Here is a 27,498-nt window from a genome sequence, read left to right on the forward strand (position 1 = left end):
CTTCCGTGGTCCAGGTCTACTGCTCCACTTAGTGGCCCTGAAGCCGAGGAGATTGGGATCATTTCTGATGTGCTTAGGGGAAGAGGACAGAGGGATGAGGCAAGATTCAAACTTACAGAGAGAGGAGGATGAAGGAGGGAAAGGAATCATGCGGATCCTAAAGACTTTAGGATGCTGTCGGATGGCAAAGGATGAAGAATCAAGGACAATCCGCATGCATGACAGCCGTGGTCACTCAAATGGACCACTAGTGTCATTTGGGACACTAATTGTGGTGATGGCAACTGTTGCTTTAGGTAGCTTGCTATTTTGTTTCATATTCTAGAATTAAAAAGGCTTTCAAAAACAGGTTTAGTGGCATGTCTCTAATTCCAGTACTTGGGAAATAGAGGCAGAAGGATACCTTCTGCTATTGTAGCTAGTTCGAAACCCTGTCTCAAAACAGTAAAATGATGATGATGATGATGGTGATGATGATGATGATGATGATAATGATAATAATAATACTTTCAAGCAGGAAGTGGTATAATCCTAGCATTGGGAGGATGGGGCAGGATGATTGCCAGGACTTCAAGGCCAGACTAGTTACACAATGAGTTCTAAGCCTATGTCACAGAGGAAAACTCAGTCTCAACTTGCCTCTGTCTCCCCTCCGCTGCTACAAATGTTTTCTTTTAAAAAATAAATTGTGTGTGTGTCCATGTAGGGGTATGACGCATGTATGTAGGCAGGACCAAAAGAGGGCACTAGACCTAATGGGCTAGAGTTCCAGGCAGTTGTGAGCCACTGGACAGGGATGCTGGGATTCTGACTGTGACCCTCTGGAAGAGCAGCAAGGACTCTTAATTGATGAGCCGTGTTTCCAGAGGGCCTCCCCTTTCCACATACATGAAGGCTTTCACAAAGAGACTGTTTTCTTAACACTCAAGCTATTTATTCCTAACTCTCTCTTCAGCAGCAAAGAAGCCCCTGCAAACACAAGTTAGGAATGCATTTGGCACTTCTTCTGCCCAGGTAGAAGCGTTTGGCAGGGTGCCAGGAAAACGCTTGCTTTCTTTTAAGGAATTGTGAAGGAGGCTTTCAGCTGTGAGGCCACCCTCACAGTCCCTCTGCGCACTGCCATCTCAAGGGAGAGCCGAGTACAGTCTGAACACAGTTTGTACTTAAGGGATATCCTGAGGCAGCAACTGAGAGTGAACGGCTCCTCACTGCTCCACCTGCCCCAACATGGCTCGGGCCCAAAGGGCTCTAACGTGGTGCCTCAGTTCATGTGCGTGCATGTAAGCACCATCCCCTCCCTGGGGCGGGTCCTTTTCAGTACGAAATGGTTATATATGGCCATATGCTGCCATGGTTCCCTTACAAGGGTTTTCCTCAACTTGCTTAATTAGGCCCGGCATTTCCCAAGACCCCCTTCAGTCACATGATCTCATTACTGCACACCATCTCACATCCAAGCACCTGGGAATCCCAGCCACCCAGGAGGGGACTCTGGGGTCCTCTGCCTCCGTCAAGTAAAAGCAAAGGGACCCAAAGCAGAAAATGGACTGCAGTGAACCACAGGCCTTGGTTTTTTTGTTTTGGAAGCTCAGTTTTGGAAGAGAGGTTGTAAGAAGTTCTCAACATTTGGTCAGAATCTGCTTTCCGCAACGGTACGTGAGGGATTAATTCTTATGCCAGGTGCCAGGGCGGTCTCCCAAAAGCTTTCAGAGGACATGGTTCACACAGACCTATCACAGCGGCTTCCGGTGACAGCTGGTTTGCAGACACAGCGGCCAGAATCACAGGGTCCAGAGATGCCAGCTGGGTCACAGTCACACTTGGGATCTCTGGGAAAAGAGAGAAAGAAAGTCAGGAGCCAGTTTCTAATGCGTCACAGTCAACTAAAGTCAGCTGCCCCTAGCGAGCAGCATCTACTGGCCACGCCCTTCTTCGGGGTGGCTTCCCTTAGCAATCAAGCTCTTCGTGCCTTTAATGACTCATGTACTAACTAAGCCAGTGGGGCAGCAACCAGTGCTGAACCCTTTGCTAGCTACCCAGAGTGAGACCAGTGTGCCAGAATGCAAGCCAAGTTCTTACTAAACTGTTTAGTTTGGTTGACCAAAGAGTGTAGTCTTAAATTTGTAATTTATTTCTATATCATTTAATTTAATAATTTAATACATGAAATAACTTAATTCAATAATGTCTTTTAGGACGGTGGAACCCATCTACTTGCTATTGCAGTATGTTCAGGTTCTTCCTTTGGGTTCTTCCTTTACTAAGACTAAGTCACAAACATTTCCGGTGCTCCTCAAAGAACTGGACCAGTCCCTCCTTTTAGTCCCACTCCCAACTGGATGTGGCCACTAGTGGTCTTTCTATCCCTTCAGATTTCCTGTTCTGGATGCTTCCTATTGTCGAAGTCACACCACATGTGGCCACCTGTGACGACTTCTTCCACGTCATACCATGGAGTACATATTCTTCTGATGGCTATATGGATTTGCCATAACTCGCTTATCTCTTCACTAGTTGATACGTATTTGGCTTGCTCCCAATTCTTAGCTATAATGATGTTTCCATGAACTTCTGCATATAAGGTTCTGTGTATTTTACACATTTTCACTTATCACGCATGTGTATCTAGGAATGGAATTGTGGATTTTGATGGCTTTTGCATTCCTTAGTGGTGAGACTCTCACTGGCATCAGGGCTGTCATTCAATCCTGGCACTGTCTCCTTGGCCCATGGAGCACACTGGTTTCTGTCGCTCACTCTGGCACTGTCTCCCTGGCCCATGGCGCATACTGGTTTCCGTTGCTCACTGTGGCACACGCTCACATATCTACCTCATCAGTCTAGAAGTTTCTAGCTCTTCCCTGCTCTCCAAACCCTGCTCAACCACCCCAGAGACGTTAGGATGGAGAGTGAGCAATGCTCGCCTCTGGCTGTCCTGTGACCCCATCAAATCTTACCCAAATCTGAAGCCTGCTTGACTCCTTCACCTTCACACCCCCATCCAATCAATGCTAGGTCTAATCAGGCTCGGTTCCCCTGGTGTCTTTTGTGTCTGTGCTTCCTTTGTGTACTTATCCAGGTCAACTGACAAACACATTCTCTGCATCTACTGCGCTAAAATCGTGGGGGTGGATGAGACACAGGAACCAGCCCTGATTCTTAAGGTTTCAAGGTGGAGCAGAAACAGAAGCAGCAAGGGCCAGTGGTGTATAATGGCAGCTGCAATCATGCTGAAACACCCCCAGTACCTCTTCCTCCTCCCCGATTCCAGGCACGGGACCCAGCAGAGAACAGAACAAAGCAGGGCTCTTACTCTGGTGAGAGCAACAAATATTGACAGCAAATGACTGAGCCAAAATAAAAGTAGTGTGTAGGGTAAGGAAAGTAAGGGAGCCCTGTGGGAGAGGATGCGTGCCCTGGAGGAGAGGATGCATGCCCTGGAGGAGAGGATGCTGTGCCCTGGAGGAGAGGATGCTGTGTCCTGGAGGAGAGGATGCTGTGTCCTGGAGGAGAGGATGCATGCCCTGGAGGAGAGGATGCAAGCCCTGGAGGAGAGGATGCATGCCCTGGAGGAGAGGATGCGGTGCCCGGAGGAGAGGATGCATGCCCTGGAGGAGAGGATGCATGCCCTGGAGGAGAGGATGCATGCCCTGGAGGAGAAGATGCATGCCCTGGAGGAGAGGATGCAGTGCCCTGGGGGAGAGGATGCATGCCCTGGAGGAGAGGATGCATGCCCTGGAGGAGAGGATGCATGCCCTGGAGGAGAGGATGCGGTGCCCTGGGGGAGAGGATGCTGTGCCCTGGAGGGAGGAGAGGATGCATGCCCTGGAGGAGAGGATGCATGCCCTGGAGGAGAGGATGTGTGCCCTGGAGGGAGGAGAGGATGCTGTGTCCTGGAGGAGAGGATGCATGCCCTGGAGGAGAGGATGCTGTGTCCTGGAGGAGAGGATTCATGCCCTGGAGGAGAGGATGCATGCCCTGGAGGAGAGGATGCATGCCCTGGAGGAGAGGATGCATGCCCTGGAGGAGAGGATGTGTGCCCTGGAGGAGAGGATGTGTGCCCTGGAGGAGAGGATGCATGCCCTGGAGGAGAGGATGCTGTGTCCTGGAGGAGAGGATGCATGCCCTGGAGGAGAGGATGCATGCCCTGGAGGAGAGGATGCATGCCCTGGAGGAGAGGATGCGTGCCCTGGAGGAGAGGATGCGTGCCCTGGAGGAGAGGATGTGTGCCCTGGAGGAGAGGATGTGTGCCCTGGAGGAGAGGATGTGTGCCCTGGAGGAGAGGATGTGTGCCCTGGAGTAGAGGATGCATGCCCTGGAGGAGAGGATGCGTGCCCTGGAGGAGAGGATGCATGCCCTGGAGGAGAGGATGTGTGCCCTGGAGAAGAGGATGCTGTGCCCTGGAGGAGAGGATGTGTGCCCTGGAGGAGAGGGTGCATGCCCTGGAGGAGAGGATGCGTGCCCTGGAGGAGAGGATGCATGCCCTGGAGGAGAGGATGCGGTGCCCTGGAGGAGAGGATGCGGTGCCCTGGAGGGAGGAGAGGATGCAGTGCCCTGGAGGAGAGGATGTGTGCCCTGGAGGGAGGAGAGGATGCAGTGCCCTGGAGGAGAGGATGCATGCCCTGGAGGAGAGGATGCGGTGCCCTGGAGGAGAGGATGCGGTGCCCTGGAGGGAGGAGAGGATGCAGTGCCCTGGAGGAGAGGATGTGTGCCCTGGAGGGAGGAGAGGATGCAGTGCCCTGGAGGAGAGGATGCATGCCCTGGAGGAGAGGATGTGTGCCCTGGAGGAGAGGATGCATGCCCTGGAGGAGAGGATGCGTGCCCTGGAGGAGAGGATGCTGTGTCCTGGAGGAGAGGATGCTGTGCCCTGGAGGAGAGGATGCATGCCCTGGAGGAGAGGATGCATGCCCTGGAGTAGAGGATGCATGCCCTGGAGGAGAGGATGCTGTGCCCTGGAGGAGAGGATGTGTGCCCTGGAGGAGAGGATGCGGTGCCCTGGAGGAGAGGATGCGTGCCCTGGAGGAGAGGATGCATGCCCTGGAGGAGAGGATGTGTGCCCTGGAGGCCCTTGAAGAGCTCCATGGCTTTGCAGGAAAAGGGATGGAGGCCACACACTGATGCCTTTGGAGCAGGGACTGTGGCTGGAGTGCGGGGTCCAGGAGAGCCATGAGAAACAGATCTAAAAGGGTCAGGGAAGGTGAGAAGAGAGTGATCTATGCAAAGGCCCAGAGGAAAGAAAATTGGATGGTAGCTAGGATACTGTCAGTAAGGCTGGGAGGATGTGTCTGTCTGGGCACGGACTGTAAACAGCTGTGACAGGGAAGTGATGCTATCAAGCCTGGCCTATTTTCGTATGATTTTTCTCCAGAGTCTAAAGAATTTTGTAGTTACATGGTATTATAGAAAGTTAGCATTTTTCCCTCTCCACAGCTTGACCTCACCCAGGTTTGAAGGCTGCAATCTGATGGCCTGAATATGGAGATGGAATAAACATTTCCAACCGCTGGAAACAGCTGGCCAGGAGCATGCGCTTCTTGTTATTCATGCTGAATCCAAAATCAGACTTTCAGGAACCAAACAGATCCAAAAGTTGGATATGTCCTAATTTTTTCATAATATCCATGTCCCCCAGACCCTGGCCCTCACAGTAAAGGCCACACCAGAGGGACAAGAAGAAATAGGAACGTTCTAAACTGAGTGCTGTGACTCTCAGGGGTGAGGCAGGGGGATCATCTGAGGCCAGCCTGAGCTACAGATCAAGCTTGGGTGTGAGCCCATGGGCATTTTCTTGATATCTAATTGATGGAGGAGAGCCTGCCCACTGTGGGCTGGACCATTCCCAGGCAGGCGGGTCTGAGCTGTGTAAGGAAGGGAGCTGGGCATGACTTGGAAAGCAAACCAGGAAGCAGCATCCCTCCATGGTCTCCGTTCCTTGAGTTCCTGCCCTGACTTCATCAACAGTGGTCTGTCACTTGGAAGTGAAAAATAAAGTAAACCCTTTCCTCCCTGAGTTGTTAAAAATTTTTTTTTAGGGCAGATGCTTACAGTTGTCTGTGGTCTGGAGCACACCCAGCATCAGTGAGCATATGGAAGCCAGGCTGACAGCGGTCACACCTGGATCCTGTCACACCTGGCTTACACCTGCACTGTCCAGAGCTGTCACATCCAGCACTGAGAGAACCTGTAACCCACAAGGTGGGGAGAAAGAGAAAAGAAAAAAATATACTTGTTAGGCTTTTAAAAAAATGACGGTCTCCCCATGTGAGCTCTGTACCCACCAAACTGTTCAGCGCCTTTAACGAGGAGTCCGCGTCATTGGATGCTCTACTCAGGAGGGGACGTTTTGACAGCTGAGCATGGCTGCGTCACAGGACGGAGGGACTGACTCACAAAAACAGTTTTGTTTACATATTCCCTCTGGCTGAACATTAAGGAACACATGGTGCCTATCTTTCTCTTTCTTCTTCCTTTTTAAATCCCCATCTATGTGTGCAGTAATGCATGCCTATAGTCCCTGCACGCTGGAGGCTGCAATAGAATGACCGCAATTCCGTCAGTCTGGTCTACATGGTGAGTTCAAAACTCAAGGAGAAAAATCAACAAATGTTAGCACACTAGAAGGAATAGCTTTCTCCCTTGTATCCAGCAACCAGAGACCGTCTTTTAGGGGTCAATACTCGACTCGTGTGTGCTTATGTGGATGTGAGCAGGCAGATGGAGGCCAGAGGACAACCTGCAATAGTGTTTCTTCAAGAACTCTCCACCCATAGTCACACCCTCGCCTCGCCCCCCTCCCCCCACCATCCCCACCACCCAAGGTAGGCTCTTTAGCTGGCCTGGAACTCACCAAGTAGACCAGGCAGTTCAGGATCTGCAGCGTCTGCCTCCCCGGCACCATGATTACAAGTGTCTGCCACCCTTCCCAGTGTTTGTTTCTAGCTGGGTTCTAAGGATCAAACTGCGGTTCCACCAGCAGTTTACCGACTGAGCTATTTCCCCAACCCTGGGGCCGTGTCAACCACACACAAAAAAGTCCCTTAGCCAAGAATGCGCCCACCTACCAGGAGAAGCAGAAAACTTCACTTATGGGACATCGCCTGGTGGCCCAGTCACTGTCTTAGAGCAGTGGTTTTGTTCATTTTGTTCAACAGCGTGTATTCATTATATACACTGATGGGCTTAACAAGGGTATTTTTGAGACAGGCCCTCATGTATGTAAGGCTTGCTTACAATTCTGTAGCCAAGGATGGCCTTGGACACATGATCCTCCTGCACCCCCCAAGTGCTAGGATTGCAGGTGTGTGCTGCCACACGAATTATGCAGTGCTGGGGATTGAACCAAAGACTTCAGGCATGCTGGGCAATCCCTCTACCAACTGAGCTACAACCCCAGCTCTGAATGACCATTTAATTCATGCCTTTGATCAAATTAATTCCCCCATTCCACTTACCCACCTGCCCTCACTCTTCCCTTCTGCTCTGCTTTCTCCTTCTATTTTCATGTCATACACATACATACATGTGCATATAGCCTAGGTTCTACACATGAGAGAAAACATAATATTTGTCTTTCTGCGTCTTTCTTATTATGGCTAATATGAGCTCCAGTTCCACCTATTTTCCTGTAAATAACTCAGGTTCATTCTTGTCTGTCCTGAATGAAACTCCACTGTGTGTATATACCACATTTTCTTTCTGTTGGTCGACACTCAGGCTGATCTTAAAGATTACTTCTGTGCATTCTGTCATAATAACTCAGTTTCCCATGGATGTGTTCAGTAAATGGATCCTCCAGGGTGCACATTGAGGGCAAGAGAGAAAGACTCGGGATGAGGGTAGCAAGCACAATGGATTTTCATCACCTCCAGCGCATGCCCTTATAGCATCCCAGCCTAAGCCTCCATCTTCCCTCATCTCACCTAAACCACGTCTGCACCTCCCCTCGACCTTCTTCAGCCTCAATCCAGAGAAAGATGGAGAACATTTGCTGAAGGCCATTCAGTTTTGTTTAAGTCCCCCACACAAGTGATCAGATTTAAATTCCATGATCCTGGCCTGTGGGCCTACATCTCTCATCTACTCTCCTCCTCTCAGGCCCAACAGAGACTCTGCCCTTTACTCTACTTGGGGCATGTATGTGCTGTTCCCCAGAGACATTCGCCCTGACTGTCTTCAGTCTGGAAAGCTCTTTTGCAGCCATCAGGACACCGAGACAGGAGGATTAGAAGTTCAGTGCCAACCTCAGCTACATATGTAGTCTGAAGCCAGCCCGAGATGGAGACACTATTTAGAGAACACAAATAAAATAATCAGACCACAGAGGTAAAAAAGAAAATTCCTGTTGAGATTCTGATGTATTACACAGATGTCCCTCTGTATTGAATTTTTCTTAAACATAAATGGACGATTTGATAATCCCAAAAGATATTTTCCTGTTCAAATTAATGTTAGTTATGCTTTCAACTTCAGGAAACTCTGCAATCGTTTCTCAGAAATGATTGTTCTCGTGCCGGTAAGATTGTTCTGTGGATAAAAGTGTTCACCACCAAATCTGATGACCTGAGTTCAATCCTTGCAGCCTACATAGTAAAAGAAGAGAACAGACTCCTCCAAGCTGTCCTCTGACATCCACATGCCCACTGTGACATGGGCATCCCCTCATCCATAAATGAATAAAGGCAAAATAATTAAGAGCTCTTCCTTCCCCTTGAAGGAAATTATTATTATCATGAGGTGGCAAAGAGAGCTCTGTTTTGAGTTGGCCCAAATAGTCCAAATTTTATTCTTTAGAATATTCTTCTCAGAGGCATTAACTGTTAGCCTATGAAAATAAATACTCTGTGTTCAAAATGGGGATTATGACATCATATATACGATAGGCCCGAAGCTTGCTTAATAATGATAGTAATTGTTAGATTACTTGTAGTACTGGGGATGGAATCCAGGTCTTTTGCATATGCCAAACCAGTGTTCTACAACTGAGTTACACCTCCCACCCTGTCATTTAAATTTTCAATGCCAATGTTTCCAAACGTATTTGGAACTCTCGTGGAATTACCTGCTACTACTTGGAAGACCCTATCTTTATATACCCGACCTGCAGAATATCGCTGTAGAGCAGAGGTTCTCAACCTGTGGGTCGTGACCCACATATTGTATTTCAGATATTCATGTCATGACTCTTAAGAGTAGCAAAATCACAGTTACGAGGAATCAACAAAAATACTGTTATGGTTGGGGGGCACCACAACATGAGGAGCTGTGTTCAAGGGTCCCAGCATCAGGAAGGTTGAGAACCACTGCTCTAGAGAAAGCTGGAGAACCAGAAAACAGCCCCAGCTTTGAGTCCAGTGGATCTCAGGTCACACAGCAGGCGCTTCTAGCTGCACGTCTCTCGGCAAACTGCTCCCCTGCGAGGCCCTTCAACCGCGAATGAAAACATATAAACACACACCTCGCAGGGATGTCGTAAGACTAAGAGCTAACATGTAAGAGGTGCCTGGTCCAATGTCTCACATATAGTGCTTAAAAATGTAGTCAACAGCACACTAATAGACCATTATAGTGTTAACAGCATACCAGCAGTTTACCCCTGAGGCGTCATCCTTCAGGCCTCCAAAGCTGGCATGGGACTGTTTGAGGTCTCCCAATGCAAACATGACTAATTTAACTCACGTTCTGAAACAGCTAAAATAACAGCCCTGGGTTTTAAAAGCACCTTGCTAGAATGAAAACACCTGCCCTGAATCTACATTATGAGCTGGGCTCAGGGATTGTGAACAACTGACTTTGAAGAGCAGCCTTCCGGTTTGTGTCTCAGGGAGTGTTCTCAGGGCTCAGATCTCTATGTGCATCTGAGGGGGCAGGGGGTGTCAAAAGTCATCAGTAATTAAAATAAAGCCAAGATAGCTTTAATATGAGTCTTCCTCTCTCTCTCACTTCCCCCTGTCGCATGCACACGAGTGTGTGTGTGTGTGTGTGTGTGTGTGTGTGTGTGTGTCCGTGTCCACACACTAGGGATATAGCTCAGCATGTACAAGGCTCAGGGTTCAAGCATCAACACTGTAAACACACACACACATATACATACGCACATGCACATAAACTTATTTTAAAGATGTTTTAAATAACTGAAATATGCTAATCAGAGTAGTACAGTGTCATTGTTCGGGGAGAGACCCACCACCTCAGTGAAGAAAATGGAGAGCAATCAAGGAAGACGTCCAGCATTGAGTTCTTCTCTCCACACCGTGCACACAACCCACACACACCTGTGCCTATGTGCATGCAGACAGACATACTCCCCCATAAACACACCACATCTGCACAGACACGTATGTGGCATAAGCTCACTTTTAAATTTATGAGAAATTGGTATGAAGGCCAAACTACATTGAGCACCATTCAACTGTTGGCTTCATTTTCTGTCATGAGCTAATATTTTTGTACACTGCAAAGATGTGTTTCTGCCTAAGGTGCCTTCTGATTGGTTTAATAGAGAGCTGAATGCCCAATAACTAGGCAAAAGAGAATAGGAGGGACTTCCTGGGAGTGAGAGGAACTCGGAGATGAGAACACCGTAGAGAACACCAGTGAGGCTTTGAGGAAGTCAGCTGAACAGAATGGAGGAGGGGTAAAGAGACACGTGGCTAAACATATATTAACAGAAACAGGTTAAGCTAAAAGACCTAGTTGGGAACAAGTCTAAGCTAAAGGCCAAGCTTTTATTGTTAATAATAAGTCTCTGGGTCATTATTTGGGGGCTGGCGGTCCAAAAAAAAGTCCCACAAGAAAGACTGACTACAATTAACCACACGTGAAGTGATGGGAATTATTTTCTCTTTTTAAAGACTTTTTTTCCACTCAAATAGCAATTCCACTACTGTTACAAATTCTTTCAAGTAATTACTTGAAAATAGAAATGGCCTTGCAGTTCATTGGAGACCAGGAAATCACACAGGAAATTAACTTGAAAGTAGACCTGCAATTCTACCTTCTTGGGAGGCTGAAGTAGGAGGATTGCAATCCCAAGGTCTGCTGGTTACAGAGCAAGTTTAAGGACAGTCTGGGCAGCTTAACCTTTGAGACTCTGTTTCGAAGTAAAAGAATCTGAACAGCTAATTGGGATAGGGTTCAGAGAGAGGGCACTTGCCCAGTGCGCTCCAGGCTCTAGGTTCCTCCTCAAATCAGGCTACTGGTTCAGTGACACACAAAGCCCAGGCATAGCTACAAGAGGTGGAAACAGTCTCTCCCACCCGTGTGTCCCTCAGCTAGCCTTTAGTTTCTTCATCTCTCCACCAGGAATGTGGGTGTGTGAGCTGCTCAGCCTGCCAGGCTATGGAAATGTTTTGGAAAGGATAAAGCATTAGTCAGCCCTTAGGAGACTACACCATAACAGCCAACCCAGGCGAATCTGGGACTGACCCCAGAGCTACATCATTCCAGGTCATTCCAGTTTTCTCGATAGTTCCCAACACACTCCACCAAAACCTGCTCGATTTCAGACTCCTCCAGCTGTGGCTGTCGAGACACGCCACAGCTCGACACTTTAAGTGCACATTATGTTATGCCCTTAAACACTTCCCAACAAGGAGAAGCATCAAATGCCAGGAAAGGTAAAAGACAAGTGAGGAGCCAATAAAAACCTCGGCATGTTTACAGACCCCTTCTTCCCTTGATGCATTTACTAATCTGTGTGTACTGTTTACCCGTGATGAACACAGTCCAATGTAGACATCTCTGTGCATAACAGCCACCTACAGTTTGGGACAGTGGCATTGGAGGAGATACCAAGAATCAATAATATAAACAAACAAATAAATAAATAAATAAATAAATAAAACAAAACCAATAATACCTAGCTCCTCTGTGAACCCGCCCTCCAGCTAGAATCTTCCTATCTGGTGGTTGCTCTTGCAAACAACACCTTCCTTGGCTCTAGTCCTTCCCTGTAGTTTTCTGTTATTTCTAGCATGGCCACAGAAACAGGTCCTCACCACCCATCTTTTTCCTCCTTTTTGGGTTTTGCCACAGGATCTCATGTAGCCTAGACCACTCCCTGTGTGTGTGAGGATGACCATGAACACCTGACCCTCCAGCTTCTACCTCCCAAGGCCTAGGATTACAGGCTGATGCCACCACACCCAGCGAATCACTTTTCTCAACAGCCTGGTCGAAGCAATGGTGGATGTGCAGAACTGTCACTGAAAGAAACCAAGCTTCCTTTGTCCCCAGGTCACGGAAAAGTTAGCAACCTGACTCTCAGGTGTGGTAGCCTTCATCTGTAATTCCAGCTACTCCTTAAGCAGGAAGATCAAGCGTGAGAGGCCAGCCTAGGTAACTTAGGGCTTATCTCAAAATTGCAAACATTGAAAGGGCGTATAGCTCAGCAGTAGAACACTGCCCAGCACGTACAAGGTTCTGTGTGAAATTCTCAGTACTGAAAACAAAGTATGTGACTCTCAGCACTAGAATTCAAACTAGCTGGCACTGAGGACCCTGCTCCTCCCATTACCCCCAACGTTAGAGAACTGTTTTTCCCTTGCAGGCAGAAGTTGCTAAACGACCAGTGTCTGTTGGGGACCCAGTGGTGCAGCAGCTCCATCTTGGCTTGCTTGTTCTCCACTCCGTCCTCTTTCCCTTCCTTCTCTCTTCCCTCCCTCTTCTCTGCTCTCTCCTTCCTTTGCCCTCTCCCCACCTACCTTTAGAGTGGCAGTTGCAGGGCAGGCAGCGGTCTCGCTCTCGCTGCCGGTAAAAGCCTTCCCTGCACCTCTCGCAGCGAGCTCCGGCTGTGTTGTCATTGCAGTTGAGGCAGCGGAACCCATTGCCTGTCTGTCTGTGGAGCTCCTGATCAAAGACACACTGTCTGGATTTCCCATTGCAATCACACACTAAGGAAGAGGGAAGAGAGAGTATCAGAAACGAACAAACAAAAAATCAGAATATTCTCCCATGTGTTTAAATCGGTTATACAGGGACCACTACATGTTGGCTTATATTACTCAGTGGAAAGAGAGTGACATGGCCATTGGGGGATAATGAGGACTCTTGTTCCACCTAAAGGAAGCAGTAATTACATGGTGCTGGGGTGACCATTGTCTGGGAAGCACGAATTCAGGGTCACCAAATTGTCCGATTACATAAGAGAAACCAAAAAGCTTAGGTAATGCTTTTATATGACAAATCATGCTTTGAATATCTGCAGAGAATTCAGTTTTGTCACTGTGTAAACCAAAAGAGCAAGTCAACAAGCTAAGAGAACTGCCAGCCATGAACTCTTACTTAACTCAGTAGCAGTCTGTGGTGTCCACTACTGAAGATATACACCATTTGTCCCTCAACAGCAGCAAGGGTGAGTGGCTGATTTGACCATCTGGACTGTTTGGATATTATTTCTGTACCTCCTCATATGTCTAAGGCACCTTCTGATTGGTTTAATAAAGATCCGAATGGCCAATAGCTAGGTAGGAAAGAATAGGTGGGACTTCCGGGCAGAGATGGGAATTCTGGGAAAGAATCTGAAGCCAAGGATTCACCAGTCAGACATGGAGGAAGTTGGATGTATGGTACTGAGGAGAGATAACGAGCCCCATGGCAGAATATAGATTAATGTAAATAGATTAATTTAAGTTTTTTTTTTTCGAGACAAGGTTCCTCTCTAGCTTTTGGAGCCTGTCCTGGAACTAGCTCTTGTAGACCAGGCTGGCCTCAAACTCACAGAGATCCACCTATCTCTGCCTCCCAAGTGCTGGGATCAAAGGCGTGCACCACCGCTGGGCTCTAATTTAAGTTTTAAGAGCTAGTTGGGAACAAGCCTAAGCTAAACCCTAGCTTTCACAATTAATAAAAAGCCTCTGTGCCATTATTTGGGAGCTGGTGGCCCAAAGAAAGTCTGACTATACTGGACTAGTTCCTTCTCATCCTCACTAGCATGTCCCTCTGAAAGTCAGTTGTCAGAGAAAAGCACCATATAATGTCAGCCAACCCTGTGTGGGGGTCTAAATAGCCAAGACAGTGGGAATAACTGGCACAGTATTTGACATATTATAGATACTCAAAGCATTTTAATCACAGTTTACAAGAAAAAGTGGTGGGCCTTGAAATCAAAAGAACTGAAACATTTCTTTGAACAAATTTCCTTTCCTTCCTGGGGATGCAGCTGTAACTCAGTCCCAAGGCTCTGCATATACTAGGCAAGCACTCTACCAGTGAGCTATATCCATTGGGCAGATGGCTTTCACTTTTACATCTTGCTTCCTCCTCTACAAATGTGCCTGACACCTGTTAGAGGGTCTGTCTGAATAAGGACCAGTCAATGCCCTTGCATGAGTTCCTTTTCTTCCCTCAGAAGAAACAGATGAAAACCAACACTTGAAGGTGAAGAAGCTTGAACCATAGGGTCTGAAGGCAAATCTTTCCACGCTGTCTTCATTGGTCGTGTAGCCTTGGTGTGTGAGGAAACGCCTTGGTGCATGCGAAGCTGTTTCTAGAGTGTCCAGAATGTAGATTTTACCAGAGAAATAACCATAAAGCCAGAGAATGTGCCCCATGTGCTGAGCAGTGGTCCTGCGTAGGCCCCTTGTCTATTCCTGAAGTCACAATCTACTGCCACCAATCTCATTGGCTCCCTGAATATGTAACATCATCCCAGAGCCACCCTGGTTCATTTATTTTAAATGTTATTATGTTTACTGTATGTGTGTTTGTTATTTTATGTGTGCACGGTACTGCACGCATGTAGAGGACAGAGAACAACTTTGGGGAATCAGTTCCATCTCCATATGGGACGCAGGGACCGAACTCAGATCCTCAGAGATTCCTTACCAACAAGCTGCTCTCTTTCTGGGACTTTACATCCATTAGTCAGTTAACCATCACGATATTGTTTAACCTCTCTGTTTAGGGGATGGGGAGATGAATGCTTAGAGGGCTAGGAATCTTGCCTTATGTTACACAACTAAGTAGCAAAGACAGAATTTGCTCCCTGGTCTTTGAGATTCCAAAGCCTCTGTCTTCGTTGCTTCCCCTTCTCAAGAATCTAGTCTGGAACAGAGGTCCTATGGCCTCTTCTGAAATAGCTCATAATCTTGTAAACACACACACACGCCAACTACGTGCATTGGTAATACAAATCATTTTATATATTTTTGCATGGGGGGAGTGTCACACACCATAACACACATGTGCACGCCAGAGGTCAGCTTACAGTAGTCAGACATTGTCTTTCACCAGACAGGCGCTGGGGATCAAATTCAGGTTGTCTGGTTCTGTGGCGGGAGCCTTTATCCACTGAGTTTTCTCACTGGCCCACAGGTCATTTCTGAGTAGAGTCTTAAGTCTACCTCTCTGGAGTTCTCACCATGTTCCTACTTCTTCCCTGGAAAACAACACACCCACACACAAACACACACATACACTCTTCTCCTTTTCATTCATTTATTTATTTAATTGATCAATTTTTAGATCTAGGCATATCAACCATTTCTGTCATCGTTTCCAGATTCTTCCTGACTATTCCTTTAGCAACAAACCCCACTTTTCTTCCTTCTTCTTTCTTTTTCTTTTCTGTCTTTCTCTTTGTTGTTGTTGTTGTTGTTTTGTTTTGTTTTTGTTTGAGACAGGGTTTCTCTGTGTAGCCCTGACTGCCCTGGACCTTGTTTGTTTGGTAGACCAGGTTGGCCTTGATCCTCCTGCCTTTACCTCCCTAGTGCTGGGGTTAAAGGCCTGTGCTGCCCACTCCTTACTTAAAAGACAAAAACTGACTATGGTCCTTCAAGGCCTGAACAGCCTGAGCTGTAAAAGAATCCCATCTGGTCTGAGACTAGACACCTTCATTATGGGACAAAACCCAACATTTCACTAAGTTTACAGCGTACTGAATTTGTTACCAATTAAAATCTTCTGGGAGCCGGGCGGTGGTGACGCACGCCTTTAATACCAGCACTTGAGAGGCAGAGGCAGGTGGATCTCTGTGAGTTCAAGACCAGCCTGGTCTACAAGAGCTAGTTCCAGGACAGGCTCCAAAACCACAGAGAAACCCTGTCTTGAAAAACAAACAAAAAAAAATTAAAATCTTCTGGAGGTGTTTGTTTTCTGTTTCTCCCACAGAACCATTGACAAGCCGAGTCTTTCCCAACTATTGCTGGTGAAGCTGATTGTTAAAATCTCCAGCAGAAGTGCCACACAGCTGTCAAGTGCTGTGAAATTTCTACCGGGGAAGGGTACACCCATCACATGTGTTAGGTCCCTGTGAGGCTCTTCCACTGTGCCAGCCAAGGAACCAGTGCCCTCCCTGCCCGTGCCTCCTAGGCACAGTCTCCAAGCAACCACATTAGCCCTTCTAACTCAGAGCAGACTGTTGTTTTGTTTTATTGAGACAGGATCTCATGTAGCACCGGCTGGCTTGGAACTCAGTCTGAGCTGAAAATGACCTTGCAACCCTGACCCTTCTGCTCCCATCTCCCAACACTGATAATGGGTTTGTCAGCACATCCCACAGACAGACTGCACCTGAGGAGTGTGTTGGCCTTGAGTGGTCTGCACTGCTTGAGAATTTGGAGAAGATTCTCCTAGTAGCCTGCCCTGCAGGACTCTGAAGTTACCAGGCAGGGGTAGGGTTCCACGGAACTGTACTGATGCAACATTGAGGCTTCAAGCGCTCACACACAGACAATGAGGGAAAAATCCACCCTGTTTCTTTAGCATAGAACTGTTCTTTCTGTCATTGGTCTATTCTTGAACCATGACTTCCTCCAAATTTTCTCCTTAGGCTGATGTCCCTATAACCAATGACAACTAGCTCTTCTAACTGGGGGAGAAGAAAATAAAACAAAACCAACAAAAAACAAAACCCCTCATATTTTAAATTCCAGAATATTCTTGCAACCAGACTTAATAAAATAAACATAATACAGTCTATATGAGTCTCTTTCATTTGGGGTCACTTTTTATCAGCTAGTACCATGAATTTACTGGTGACTGGGCTAGATGTAGACTAACCAGTAGAGAGACTGTGTCAGCAAACCTAAGGGAAAATGGCTCTCACCTTCAGGGGACGGCAGGCAGCAGGCAGCCAGGTGAAGGGCTACTCTAGTCAGGATTTCCATTTATACTTTTCGAAGGATATCTGGGTTTGTATAGGAAATCTATTGAATTTTAAACATTTGTTTAAAAAAATGAAAATGTTCTTTAGAAAACAAAGCTGTGCTAAGGATAAAGTACTATTCTTTGCTTCTTACTTCCAACAGACAGGAAATGGGAAAATTAAATCCCTGGGTACCACACAGCGCTCGGAGCTGCTCCATAGCAGCTGTTTAGTACTCGCGAATGAACCAATAAATGGATGCTCTTTTGAATTTTAGGAAACCTCTTGCTGAATGTGGTGGTTCACACCTGTAATTGCTACATTTGGGAAGCTGAAGAAGGATCAATGGGAGTTCTTGGCCAACCTGGATTGCAGAGTTCCAGGCCAGCCTAGGCTACAGAATGAGATTCTGTAGAAAGAAAGAGCTCGCGAGAGAGAGAGAGAGAGAGAGAGAGAGAGAGAGAGAGAGAGAGAGAGACCTAACTAGCTTTTGGGGTATGCACACCCCTTTCTACCAATGATGCATATGGCAGCCTGCCTCCTTTACCTGCACACACTATGTAAACACGCCCCTCTTCAAACAATGCACCCAGATACCCTGGGTGCCCTCCGCACCTGCATCAGCCTACATGCACACTCCTCTCTGGATAATAAGATGCTTGTCTTCTTCTAATAGCCATCAAACGAAGACAGCATCTATCCAAGTATAGTCTCTACTCTCAAGGCATCTAGGTATGAGAACTAGAAAGACTGGACCAGCCTGAGCTGGTTTTTGATGCATACACAATAAGGCAAACTGTTTCCTCAAGTGAATGTTTTGGCAAAAGCCTGTGTGTATCATCCTATGCATACTGGCCATACATGTGATTAAAATCAGATGCACTGAGGGAAAGGACATGCACAAAGAAAATGATTATATGACCTAATCAATCAAAATAGAGAACTGCATAATACACCCTTAGTAACCAAATTCCTCCATCTCTTGAATTCCAGAAGAAAATACAAACAATAATCAGGGCATGAGTGTCTTCACTCATGTGGCCCAATGCTCCTTGCCGCATCTTCTGACCTTTTCTATTGCTTTGCTCTAAATAGAGGTTCTTTTGCAGAACTGTTTGAGCTTTGATTTCACCCTACCCCGGCACCACCCCTCTAGACAAATCTGTGCTTCCACCAGTTAAAGAGCTCCATCTACCCCCATGTGTCTGCACATGGATTAAAAATACAAATTCAGCAGTCACTCTTTCTTATTGTCCTCCACGGGAGTTCAACTTAGCTCACTCTACCTAGATGAACAGACTGAAATGCAAGCCCACAATAGATTCTTATTTTCATACTTTTCCTTCCCTTATGTTTAGATGCGTTTGATTTTATGCCTGGAATTTTTTTCCACTTTCATTTTTCAGATTTGTAGCTGTTCTTCCAAACTCTGACTCTGTCAAACATTATAAATAAACCATCCAGCTTTCGTCGGGAGGCCTTGACACACATGCAAGTGATGACCATGCAAGTCAAGACAAGCGTCTTGGGCATCCCCTGAGTCAGCAGCAGGCCTTTCAATCATCCACTCTGAACAAATACACACTGAGCGTCTAATATGTGCCAGGCCACTCCAAGCTCCAGGACCCAGCAGCAAACAAAGCCAGCATCTGTCCCAGCCCTGGCAGAGCTTGCATGAGAATCTGGGTGTCAGATAACCAAGAGAAATGAGTGGCACAGAGAGCTCCTCAGGATAGTGATGTTTGTTAAGGAGCAATATATAAACCAGGAGACAGAACTAAATGTAAAAATGGGGTGGAGAACAGGGCATGGTGGGGGAGGGGGTTGAAATGTGCTCTCTGCTAGTTAAGGCTTCATTTTGCTTGTCTCTGCCCATTTATTACTGGACACAGTGACTTTCTAGTAAGTTACCACAAACATAAAAGCATAAAAAATTATTCCTTATTATTTTATTCCAGGCTATAGATTTTCTTTTACCCCTTCTGGTAAATCTTTTGGTAGATGTTATTGTTTTTGTTTTGAAATGGAGCTCACTGTAGCCAGGCTTGCTTCCAGGTTGAGATCTTCCTGCCTCAGCTCCTGAGTGTATGGGACTTTAGGTGTGGGCCGCCATGCCCCATCACGTTGACAGATTGTTGCTTACTGAGTTCCCTCTTGTGCTGCACACCTACTCCATTTGCCTTCTCTCTCTCTCTCTCTCTCTCTCTCTGTGTGTGTGTGTGTGTGTGTGTGTGTGTGTGTGTGTGTGTGTGTACCAGGCTGGCCTAGAATTCATACAGCCTAGGTTATAGCAATTCTTCCATCTCATCTTCCCCCCAGCGCTGTGAGCCACTGTACCTGACTTTATCTTGTTGAACTAATAGATACCACTTAGCAACAGGGAGACTACACTGGGTGCTCGGACACTAATACTTCATGAGCCAGCAAGATTTCATAAGAGAGCTACCAACGTATTTTTCCAAAGATGGTGTTGGATCCATATATAATTTGTATATATTCATTAAACACCACATTACCCAAGTTTTCCAGCTTCCCTATGTGCAGGCCTGGGCCTAGAGTTGGCATTAAGATGTCATTACAGGGGCTGGAGAGATAGCTCAGTCAGTGCTTGTTAGGCAAACATGAAGACCTGGGTTTGATCCCCAGAACCCACATTAAAATTATGGGCATGCTGGCACATGCTTATAACCCAAGCACTGGGGAGGCAGGGCTGGGTTCCTGGGGCTTGCTGACCAGCCGGCCTAGCCTAACTAGTGAGCATTGAGCTAATGAGAGATTGTCTCAAAAAACTGCTCCTGAGGAAAAAATATTGTCCTCTGATCTCTACACGCATGTTAGTACACACATGCATGTGCATACAAACACATACACACAATTTAAATATATATACATGCATATATACAGATAGATAAAAATATGAAATATTGCATCAGAAAACACAAAATCAGAGTCGGCAAAATGGCTTGGCAGATAAAGAAAGACACTTTGCCATCAAGCCTGACAACCCAACTTCAATCCTTGGAACCCATATTGTGGAAGGAGAGAAATGACTCCCATAAATTGTCCTCTAACTTGCACACATGGGCTGTGGCATATGCTGGCACGCACGCGCACACACACACACACACAGAAACAAAAACTAATAAGAAAAAAAAACAAACAGAAAATAAAAAGCACACATGAACCCTGGACACGGGACTCAAAACGACACTGGCGCTCTTGCTACCCCCTGTCAGTATTTCTCTGCATAGCCATTCACACGCCCTCTTTCCAAGTCAGAAACACCTCTTCAAATCTCATCTGCTTCTCTGTCCCCTCACTCCAGCTCCTGACAGCCAGCCAGGTTCTCCCCACAGATAAAGGAATGCAATTCATCAAGTTCACCTCCAGCCCTAAATAAACACTTCGGAACCGGAATCATCTTACAAAGATTTTCACATATTTCTGTAAGTCTGGTAAAGCGTGGGTGGCACTTGTGTCTGCCGGTGCTGTGCACTGCTGCAGTATGTGTGTGATAGTCTGCAGCGTGTGTGATAATGATAACTCCGATAGCTTGGTCGCTGACCCTCCAGGTGCTTCTTAGGAGACCGCCAAGCAGCCAGACGTGGGCTGGTCCACCCACTACCACCCACGCTCCTCAGGAGAACAGATCAAAGGAACAATGGAGCCCGGGAGCCTGGAATCCCTCTGGGGTGTTCCCAGCACTCCCACCCCTCACTTGGCCTCCGACAAGTTAGGACAGGAAGCCGAGGGGCAAAGGCTGTTTCCAAGCCGTAGACTCCGGAGAATTAGAGGAAACTGAAGATGTTTCCCAGGCTGTGCTTGGGGCCAGGCGGTGGGATAGCACCAGGGGCCGCACAGGTTCATCCAGGCAATACGCTTTTTAAACTTCCCATAAGAAAATAGCATCTTTTGGAACAAGCGGCTGCCAGAGATTGTAAAAACCTGGCAGGCTTAGGATCGCCGGTGTTACAGAGAACACATCTATTGTGCTAAACTTAAAAGCAAGCTGTGTGCCAGCTGTGAGGCACATGCCTGTAATTCTGAAAAGCAGGAGGCTGAAGCGGGAGGATTGCCGTGAGTGAGAGGTGAGCCTAGCCTAAATCTGTCCCAGACAGACAAACAACAGCAAATCCCACAAAAACAAATAATATACGCACCCAACTTTTCACCCGAGCAATCTGATTTCCACCTCGGAGCAGTGTGTGGACACTGGGCTTGCTGGTGCCTCAAAGGCAATAACAAAATGAAAAGACACAACTCCTTTGAAAACCCTGTATACGCGGCCCATGTCCTTAACTCTCTTTCCCTTGTCCCCTGGGCCTCAACACCTAGACCCCTGCACGAATTTCAGAGCCCTAAGCTCTTTGCTACCTCTGATCTTCGGGTTTGCATTTCCGCAGAACTGACTGGATGCTCTAAGAAACATGTATTAGATTATGAACTTCCCTGCTCACAACCTGCAGACTTCTTTCCAAATACCAGAAGTAATCCTCCTCACGTGACCACAGAGCTCACCGCTCCCGTCTACAACACCCTATCTGTGGGGCATTACTCAGTTCATCTCTAGAATCTCTCTCTCCTCTATCCCAATGGTACCTGGTCCAGTGCTTGGCACCACTGTTGCTGAGATAGATGAGATGGAAGGGAGCCGAAAAAGAAGGAGGAGGGAGAGTGAGAGACAGACTATAGGCAATCTGACCTTAAGAAAAGTCATTCAGGGTGGGGGTGGCTCAGTGGGTAAGGGAGCTTGCTGCCAAGTCTGAAGACCCGAGTTCAAGACACAGAGTCTACATGGTGGAAAGAGGAAAACCCACCTACAAGTTGTCCTCTGCCCTCTCTACATGTTCTCCGTGGCACGTGCACAACCGCACACACACAAATAAATAAATTAGCAAATAGTGTAAAAACAGAAAAGTCAAATAAAAACCAGAGCCTCCGAATTCCCCAGAAGTCCAGGAATGCACTTTGACATTTCACAAAATGTAGGACTGAGAATGTAGCTCAGGGGTTCAGTGTCTACTACATGAATACCTCTAGGTTGCACCCCAGGAACTGCGCAGAAATCTCCCAATACAATACACGTTTGTTATTGCTTCTGTATGGCATTCATTGTATTAAAAACAAAAACAACAGCAAAACGACTGTTTCAACACAAAACTCTCCACAGTGAGATAAGCAAAGACTCCAGAGAGGAAGGTGTTTTCAAGGAAGGTCAGGAACTTTCTGGCAGGTTGCCTCTAACCCCAGAGGAACTATCTCTGTCCTGGTCTTACCATCTCTCCCTGGCCTGTGAGACAGGAGCCACTGGTAGGCAGCAAGCTGAGGGCTACACGGAGGAGGGGCAGGGGTGCAGCAAGCTGGGGGCATGAGCTCAGCAGGTCCGGATGGGGCAGCGTGCTTGCCACGTAAGCAGTACTACCTCAGGAGCCAGGCATCTCAGTGGCAAGTTTGAACCTGACCGGCTGTGCTGGCCAACGCGAGCCTCGCTGCTTCTGCTGCCATTTCAGCTTCTGGGTACTGCTCTGCATGCGTTACAGTCATCTCTTGTGACTGCATCCAAGTAGGAACGCTTAAGGTTGACACAGAGCTGTCTTCCTTATTTAGGGAAAGCTGCCTGCCTCCTGGCTCCTCTTCTGCCTTCTGGGTTCCCTTTCCGAGACATCAGATCCTCCTGCTTTTCTCTCAAGCCTTCTTAGGCAGTGTGGCGTCATTGAGGCAGGGTTTCCTCCTGGCACTTGATCTCCACCACCAAGCCCTGTTGAATCCTACCTTTCCCCAACTCCAAATGCTGTTTCCTCAAGACTCAGTCCCGTGCCCTGTGACCCTCTCTCCGGAACTGTCCTGATGTTCTCATTGAAGACAAGGGTTTTCATAACCACTGTAAGTAGGTGTCACCTTCCAACATAGTTCCCTAACCAAATCTCATTCCCAGCTTCAACCGTCCACTCCACTTCTCCAGCTGGCCATATCTTTAGACAAAAACTATTTAACAATAAACTCATAGACCAAGCATGGTGGCAGAAACCTATAATGACCATACTTGACTGACTGATGCAGGTAGAACTAGAGTTTAAGAAGCCAAACGGGGCTGCACAGTGATACCCTGTCCCAAAATGACAAATAATCAAACAGATTACAACAAAACCTCACTGCTTCCAGTCAGATGGCTGGAAGTCAGCCTCACCACTCAGAGACAACTACCTAAGTTGCCACTAGCCTATCCCACACTGGAGTTTAACCAAACAGTTCAAGTCCACCCAAGTCTGTCTCCACTATGGACATTCTGGATCCAACCCTGAGCAAATCAAAACTGACACAGCTTTAATCCCAGCACTCGGGAGGCAGAGGCAGGTGGATCTCTATGAGTTCGAGGCCAGCCTGGTCTACAAGAGCTAGTTCCAGGACAGAAACCAAAAGCTGCGGAGAAACCCTGTCTCGAAAAATAAAAAAAAAAAAAAAAAAAAACCTGACACAGTTTTCTGACCAGACTCTATGAGGCTTCTCTTGCTTCCTCCCACCCACTCAGCAGCCAGAATATCTTCTCAAAATATAAATTTTCTTAGCTCCTCTCTGTTTAAAGCTTTCTAGTACCATTATTTTCTTCTAAGAGTAAACACTGGGATTCCTTCATGCTGCCTATAAGGATGAACATGCTCTGATCCTATTTATTTTTTAATGATTTATTTTTATTTTATGTGCATTGGTGTTTTGCCTGCATGTATGTCTGTGTAAGGGTGTCAGATTCCCTGGAACTGGAGTTATGAGCAGCAGTTCTGAGCTGCCATGTGGATGCTGGGAATTAAACCCAGGTCTTCTGGAAGAGCAGCCAGTGCTCTCAACTGCTGATCCATCTCTCCAGCCCCCTGAATCTATTTCTTTTCAGCCTAGTTTCACATAATGCCTCCATATGACTTTATATATATCGTAGTAAGCACTGATCCTAGACAGCCAGGTGACTGGTCTACCACAGAGCTAACCTTGGTCCTCTCATTCATTCTTTTACTTTAACAGGATCACACACATTAACCAGAGTAGTCTTGAATTTGCTCTATGATCCAAACAAGCCTTGAAATTGAGGTCCTTCTGCCTCACCCTCCTGTGGAGCTGGGTTTGCAGGACTTCCAGCAGCCTGGCTTACACTATTTAGTTGATCTCTTCCTTTCCTCTGCTTCTTATAATTCTCCCTTGTAAAAGAAAACCATCATGAGGAATAGTGAGTAGTGAGTTAAGGCAAAAAAAATCTCAAATAGTTCTTCCCTTTGTTCAAAGAAGTTACACTAAATATTAGATGTCAATTTATCCCCTCTTGGACACCATGCCCTACTTCTGGGTCAAATGACTGGTCTCCCATAAACTATCAACCCTAGTATTTCAGCAGAAGCAACTGTCACCCCCCACTTATCATGAGGTCCCGCAATAAGAAGTCCACCTGCGCTGAACTCCGAGAATAAGGCTTAAGGAGAGAACATTTATTCCCCTTTAAAACACCTGCCACAGGCTGCTTGAAGTAAAAAAAAAAAAAAAAAAAACAGTGATCAAAGGTGACAGGAATCTATTCGAATGTGTTCCTAAATTTATTTTACAAATATTCGAATCATACAATCCTTACAAAATCCAAAGCAAAACACACCCTGCAGCTGTCACTTGGCCCCAGCCTCATTAGAATCTTTGATCCTGTCTGAAAAAAAAGCAGTCTTCAAATCTGAGCTACATAAGATGAAAACGCTACTTCCTACCATGCTTATGTGTGACAATGAGAAAGTCATAAGGATTTCCTAGGTTTTTTAATTTATATCTTATGTATGAGTGTTCTGCATGTATACCTGCAGGCCAGAAGAGGGCATCAGATCCTGTTACAGATGGTTGTGAGCCACCATGTAGTCGCTGGGAATTGAATTTAGGACCTCTGGAAGAGCAGCCAGTGCTCTTAACCTCTGAACCACCTCTCCAGCTCCAAGATTTATGAGTTTTAAAATCTCCTCCATGAAATGTCTCTTTCTGACATCTTAAAATGATCCTCCATTTAAGTAAATAAAACAAAGTATGACTATTTCATCATTCAAACTTATCTTGAACTTTAAGGCTTAGTGTGTGAATGTCTGTCCCAGTTTAATTCTTAAATGACACAATTAGAATAAGGGTATTTCCCTCACTAAGAGGCCTTTAATTGAATTCCATCCTCTCTGTGGCAGTTGCATTTTAAGCCAGCAGAGCCAGAACTACTGAGACTTCCCTCGATCCACATGCTGCCCATGCAGCGGGGGCTGCAGAGGCCCCAGCGAGGCGCACGACGACAGAGCCAAAAGACGGTACTCACTTTCACCACTAGCCCATTATACACACTGTTAACTTTTCATGCCATCACAACCTAGGCTAGCATTCGCGTGTGTGGCTGGCAGGTGACTCAACCTGATGACCCAGCGGTATCTCCCACAACACCCTGTAAGGACACCAGAGCCCAGGCAGACAAATATTTCTCCCAAATCCCTTACTGTTTTTATGAGCAACAAGTTTTCAAACATAAATGTCAGCTGCAGTTCATGGCTGTCACCACAACCCTTTCCATACACACTTAAATAAGTACCTGTCTACTAGGCACTGCTATTCTTCCGCGTTTTAGCAAAAGGATGGCTGTTATTATTGTGCATTTACAAGGTTTGGAAAATGTGCGTGGGGTATACTTGCAAGATGATTTTCTGTAAAAAATCCTCCTTGAAATGATTATATGGCTTGAAGTCAGAAGAACGAATTAACGGGCCCTTAGAGGCCCAACTACAGCTATACACCCCCCAAGGGAAGTAACAAGTACCCCAAGAAAAAGGACCATAAGAACTCCCACCAGCTGTTAGAAACAACATGGCCTGTTGTGGACTATTACTTTAAGTGTGTAGGGGGCTGGAGAGATGGCTCAGAGGTTAAGAGCATTGCCTGCTCTTCCAAAGGTCCTGAGTTCAATTCCCAGCAACCACATGGAGGCTCACAACCATCTGTAATGGGGTCTGGTGCCCTCTTCTGGCCTGCAGGCATACACACAGACAGAATATTGTATACAAAATAAATAAATAAATATGTTTTTTTTTAAAAGTGTGTAAAAGTGTGTTACATTTGTTTATGTTGCGGACTATTATTTAGGTGTGTAAAGGTGTGTTACATTTGTTTATGTTGTGGACTATTATTTAGGTGTGTAAAGGTGTGTTACATTTGTTTATGTTGCGGACTATTACTTTAAGTGTGTAAAGGTGTGTTACATTTGTTTATGTTGCGGACTATTACTTTAAGTGTGTAAAGGTGTGTTACATTTGTTATGTTGTGGACTATTACTTTAAGTGTGTAAAGGTGTGTTACATTTGTTTATGTTGCGGACTATTATTTAAGTGTGTAAAGGTGTGTTACATTTGTTTATGTTGTGGACTATTATTTAAGTGTGTAAAGATGTGTTACATTTGTTTATGTTGTGGACTATTATTTAAGTGTGTAAAGGTGTGTTACATTTGTTTATGTTGTGGACTATTATTTAAGTGTGTAAAGGTGTGTTACATTTGTTTATGTTGTGGACTATTATTTAGGTGTGTAAAGGTGTGTTACATTTGTTTATGTTGCGGACTATTACTTTAAGTGTGTAAAGGTGTGTTACATTTGTTTATGTTGTGGACTATTATTTAAGTGTGTAAAGGTGTGTTACATTTGTTTATGTTGTGGACTATTATTTAAGTGTGTAAAGGTGTGTTACATTTGTTTATGTTGTGGACTATTATTTAGGTGTGTAAAGGTGTGTTACATTTGTTTATGTTGCGGACTATTACTTTAAGTGTGTAAAGGTGTGTTACATTTGTTATGTTGTGGACTATTACTTTAAGTATGTAAAGGTGTGTTACATTTGTTTATGCTGTATTTGTTTATGCTGCATTTGGTTGACTATGTAAAGATGTGCTGCTGTTTACCTCGCCTGCCTAAGGCACCTGTGTAGTCTTATAGAAAGCTGAAAGGCTACTAGCTAGGCACAGGAAGGATAGACAGGGCTGGCAGGCAGAGAGAACAAGAGGAGGAATCTAGGTTCAAGGAGAAAAGAGAGAGAAAGAGAGAAAGATTCCCAGGGCCAGCCAGCCGCCAGTGAGCCACCAGCCAGCCAAACTTGGAGGAAGCAGTGCAGTTAGGACAGACAGAAGGAAAGAAAGGTAAAATACCCTGGGGCAAAACGTAGAGGAAGAGAAACAAGTTAAGTTATAGGAGCTGGTGGGACAAACGTAAGATAAGGCTGAGCATTCATAATTAATAATAAGTCTTCATGTCTTTATTTGGGAGCTGGTTGGCGGCCAAAAGAAAGTCTGCTACAATGTCCTATACCTCAGTGGGGTGAACATTCTGCTTCTCCACTACTGAGTCTTAGTCACATGAGCTGTGACTTTGCTTAG

General features: G+C 46.2%; 1 protein-coding gene across 1 annotated transcript in view; it reads right to left on the bottom strand.

Moving 5' to 3' along the window:
* Lamc2 (laminin subunit gamma 2) overlaps positions 1-27,498 on the bottom strand; it is a 63,917-nt gene that overhangs the window by 29,793 nt on the left and 6,626 nt on the right. Inside the window, exons 2-4 of the mRNA XM_075988242.1 lie at positions 12,702-12,890; positions 6,046-6,181; positions 1,731-1,829 (exon numbers count right to left, since the gene is read on the bottom strand). Of these exons, the coding sequence (XP_075844357.1) occupies positions 1,731-1,829; positions 6,046-6,181; positions 12,702-12,890 (424 nt within the window). The remainder of the gene's footprint in view (positions 1-1,730; positions 1,830-6,045; positions 6,182-12,701; positions 12,891-27,498) is intronic.

The sequence above is a fragment of the Microtus pennsylvanicus genome, chromosome 10 (assembly GCF_037038515.1).
Source record: "Microtus pennsylvanicus isolate mMicPen1 chromosome 10, mMicPen1.hap1, whole genome shotgun sequence".
Lineage (NCBI taxonomy): Eukaryota > Metazoa > Chordata > Mammalia > Rodentia > Cricetidae > Microtus > Microtus pennsylvanicus.